The sequence below is a fragment of the Cibotium barometz genome, chromosome 50, assembly GCF_041138505.1.
Source record: "Cibotium barometz isolate CiBa-2024 chromosome 50, ASM4113850v1, whole genome shotgun sequence".
NCBI classification, from domain to species: domain Eukaryota; kingdom Viridiplantae; phylum Streptophyta; class Polypodiopsida; order Cyatheales; family Cibotiaceae; genus Cibotium; species Cibotium barometz.
The window spans coordinates 8131888-8136383 of record NC_141095.1 but is presented as its reverse complement, the minus strand read 5'-3'; the positions used below and the strand labels follow the sequence as shown (position 1 = coordinate 8136383).

General features: G+C 39.5%; 1 protein-coding gene across 1 annotated transcript; it reads right to left on the bottom strand.

The window, feature by feature from the left end:
* Positions 1–435: 435 nt before the first annotated feature.
* On the bottom strand, positions 436–4129 carry LOC147609776 (uncharacterized). Its single transcript, XM_086786888.1, has 6 exons — positions 4062–4129; positions 3653–3972; positions 1775–1970; positions 869–1210; positions 721–784; positions 436–640 (listed from the first exon to the last, which is right to left on the bottom strand). The coding sequence occupies exons 1-6, from the start codon at positions 4105–4107 to the stop codon at positions 436–438; spliced, it is 1173 nt and encodes a 390-aa protein (XP_086643014.1). The 5' UTR covers positions 4108–4129.
* Positions 4130–4496: the final 367 nt, after the last annotated feature.

Sequence of the window (4496 nt, the reverse complement as noted above, 5' to 3'; positions counted from 1 at the left end):
CACCTAAAGAACATAGGAGATCTTTCTGCACCACCTCGAATGTAGCGCTCCAAGACCATTGTGCGTTGGAATGGATGCTTCTTATTCTTCTCAAAAATGAAATTTCGTTGAGCATTGAATATCTTCTTTGAAACATTTTGCCCAGCCTCACGATCAATAATAGGGACATGGCAATTTACTCGATAGAACATACTGCCAATGTATCCACCTACCATAACGAGAAAACATTATGTTTGGATATCCATACCACATAACATGTATACACAAAGGGAAATATTTCAGAGATTATGACTTACCCGTTCTCCATTGTCATACAAATAACTTGATTCCACATGAACAGACATTGTTCGATGCATGACCAATCCAACTTTCTTTCCCATGGAATATATTTTAGGAAGTTGATCCATTAGACTCAAACACACAAACCAACCCTCATCAGCCCACAAACAAACCAACAAAACTGAGTGTGGCACGTATCAATGATGAAGAAACTTGATTCCATGGGGGACACCCATCTGTATCTACATCAACAACCTGTAAACCTGTAGGAAAGTCAGCCCATACGAGGCGAGCCACTGTATCTGAGGGAGCACCTCTATGAGATAGAGCCTTGGGAATCTTCATCAAGAATTCTTCCACACTACATAAAAGATTTATGATGTTTGGTTTTGGTAAGTACAACTTGGAAAACTAATTATATGGTGAAATTTTTCTTTTTACCTATCTGAGCCCTCCGAAAGAGTGTGGATGTCTACCAGCAATATGTGTGAAAAACATCTCTCACCTGCAAGTAAACAAGACAAAAAATGAGATGCATTTCGAAAGCACACACTTCTCAAAATAAATTTGCAATGGAAAGTACTCTTACTAGTCATGTCCATGATGTCACGTTGTCCTGACACCTCCCCCTCTTGAAGATGCTCTGGAGGGTCTCTCTCTTGATCTTCATTTGTGGGGTCTCCCTCTTGAACATCATGCATAATGTCAAGACGTCTCTTTGTTCGCCTCTCACGTTGCACTTGAGATGATGTAGATGTATGCTCTTGGTGTGATTGTGGCACTCGTGACAGTGGTGTGGATGGTTTTGGGGCCACGCACGAGGATCCAACTACTGGAGACTGGGTCAAGATTGTTGGCTGTGGGGAAGGTATTCTAGAGTCTTCTTGAGTTGGGGGCTCTCTTTCAAGCTCAGATTGGCAATTCTTAAATTCTTCAAGAAATAGATCAAGATAATTAGTAAAAAGGTAAAAATCCCCATACCTTTTTGTATATGTATATGTACGTAGATGTATATGTATCTATGTATATGTATATGTACATGTATGTGTATATGTATATGCATATGTATATGTATATGTATATGTATGTAGGTATGTATCTATGTATATGTATAGGTATGTATATGTATGTAGGCATGTGTCTATGTATATGTATGTAGGTATATGTATCTATTTATATGTATATGTATGTAGGTATGTATGTATCAAAACTTAACAATGTTTCTTTAAAATCTAACATGCCAAATCTTAAATGTAACATGAACTTTGTATGTACGTAGGAATTTAGTGTATGTGTGTAGGTATGTATTTATGTATGCATATGTATATATACATATGTATATACATATGTATTTGTATATGTATATATCTGTATGTATATGTATCTAATATGTATATGCATATGGATAGTTTACATATGTATAGGTAGGAAGGTTTACATAAACATATACATTTACATTTACATGCATATAATTCAGTAGAAAGCAAAAAAGTACCTTTTTCTAGGAGCTCCTCACTTGGAGGCACATGATTTAGAGGATAGTCCAACCACCAAGGACATCTCTTAAATTCCCAATCAGAAACCCCTCTCTCAACCCATTCCTTCGGGTACATTGTTTCCGAGGAATTTGGATCTACCCATTCTTTGATTGCTTCCGTCTCTTCGTCCATTAGACCTTGGCCAATGAGTAGCTGCACCCACCTACATGTCCAAAATAAAACAAACAGTACTAAAATATTTTTTTAAAAGCGTATATGTATTTTCTACAAAAATGTAATGGCAATAGAAGATATATACCTATAGACAACCCTCTTTGCGGCATTCTCCACCTCAGGTTGCTTTTGGCCTTCCTTTACTTTTCCAATCTTTGCCCACACCTCATGAAAAGCCCATGGTATGTGTTTCGATCGCTCCTCTTGCACCCATTGCATAAATGGTGGGATGTAGACAACATCATCATATACCAATAAACCCTCCAAAATAGAGTCTGCCTCCCCTATTAGCTCTTCCCAATACAACTCTTTCTTCATATGCAGCAACGTCTTTTTGTTATCCCCAAACATCTCTGAAATTACCTTGTCCTTTGCCCTCCCGGTCATAAGCATTTGAAGCAATTCCGTCTTCCTATTTCAGCATCATACCAAAACCATAAGAGATTAGATATTAAGGTTAGTTTATGTTAAGGGAGGTTTATTGACATGTGACATACCTTTGAGTTGAAATCTGAGATATGGCGACTGTGTAGAGCTTTTCTTTGGTCAGAGCAACCAATCCCTTCTTGGACCACTCATAGTTATATACGAGTTGAAAGAATGCATCACCATTGGATGGGTTTGCAATTATGAGCATCTTGTACGCTCCATCTCGAAATGTTTGCTCTACACCACGTCTGGCTTTCTCACATTTTGTCTCATATTCTTGCAACCCCATGGCATGTCTATCAATGCATGATATAGCTTGCTTCACCGCATTTTCAAACGGTGTCTACGTATAACGAAAAGGACTCATTATCACTCACACGATTAAAAAACATTGATAATAATAAAAGATGGGAAATGCAAACACTACCTTCCACACAAGCTGTGCCAAGATCGTAGCTGGAGCATTGTACCATTGCTCTCCACTTCGTTTCTCCAAACTAAGCTCCATTAAAGCCCACCTCCTTACGTCTTCACCAAGGTAGTCCAATATGGATGATTCGTCCGCCATTCCAAATCGTTGAAACATGAAGATCTCATGTGACAATGTGGGTGTAACACTACTAGTGCGCACCAATCTGTGTTGTAAAGAGTCACAATGAGCTAAGAACTTAACCATGACTTCACAATGTCCATAATTAAGTAGAGAGAGATCACTTACTCATTTTGAGTTCGCAAAGCCAATAGCAATTCTCCTTCTTGCTTCTTGTCCACAACCAAAAATTGACATTTGACCCGGACATGGCGTGAGGGGCTATGAGACCAAGCTAGAGAAAGCAAAATAAAGATATTACAATATATTACTTTTAATGTTGCATAAAATCACTCTATGACATTCAAAAGAACATACCTTCGCGCACTCGAGACATCCATGCCTTCACACGATGATTGCCATCCCATACAAGAAACTTCTTACCACTGAGATCCTCCCACTCAGTTCCTCTGATTTCATCCTCAAATCTGTCATGTTGTACCACCCAGTTTGGTCCCCATTCTTGCAAGTCTATTTGTGTGACCGCGAAATACATAGAGCTTCCTGGACGTGTAAGTGAAACTAAAAAAGGAGGAGATGCTTCGACATAACCATGGCAGTCAAAAGAATCACAAAACACCTCAAGTTGGGTAGAAACTGTACGGATGGATTCATTTGGAATCAGCCTGCATCATAAAGGGACCAATGGGGTAGAGGAATTGCGTTGCACAAAAAACTTAGTGAATACATCACCAAGCAATCCCAATTCAATAGATTTTCCAAGAAGCCTTCTATGGGTCTCCCCTTGACCAGTACTAGATTCAGGAATCTCCGTGTGAGTTGGAGGAGGTGAGCTCATTTCGTTCTCCAACACAAGCACTTCTTCCTCATGACCAAGAGAATTATGCGCTTCTGTTTCCTCTCTAACAGGAGATACATGTGAGGACAAAGGTGTCCGTGATTGAGCTTCCTCGCTAAGAGTCAAACAAACACGCCCAGATCTTAGTGAGTATCCCCTGTTGTCTGTAAGACACACACACCAAGCCCAAGTAAGCATATCTAAAACAATAAGACACAATCTCAATAGAATCTTGGCTATTCACATCATATACCTTTCTTAGTCTTTGCCTGTTGTTTTCCTGCTTTTCTTGGAGCCATCTTCCTTTCTTTTGCCCTGAATATGAGTAGCAAAAAGTTTGAGCTGAATCACACATAAACCCTACTTCATGTATATAGGAAAACATCAACCTCACACACAAACATCTCCTACTAGTGTGTGTGTGTGTGGGGAGAGAGAGAATAGCATAGACATGAAGTGAAGCCACGGATTATATTGAAGAGCTAGAGTTGCAAAATGGGCTCTTCTGGTTAGAGTGCACATTTGTGAGGAGAAACCAATAAACCTGAGCTTCCTAGCTTAATACGAGAGCCATTGAAGGAGCTAATATATATTGGCTGTTCATGGTGGCAGTGATGCAAACCCATTGCAGTGTTTCGTCCGAGAGGACCATGATATAAGCGTACAAGGACGTGCAGGTGCAAGAACC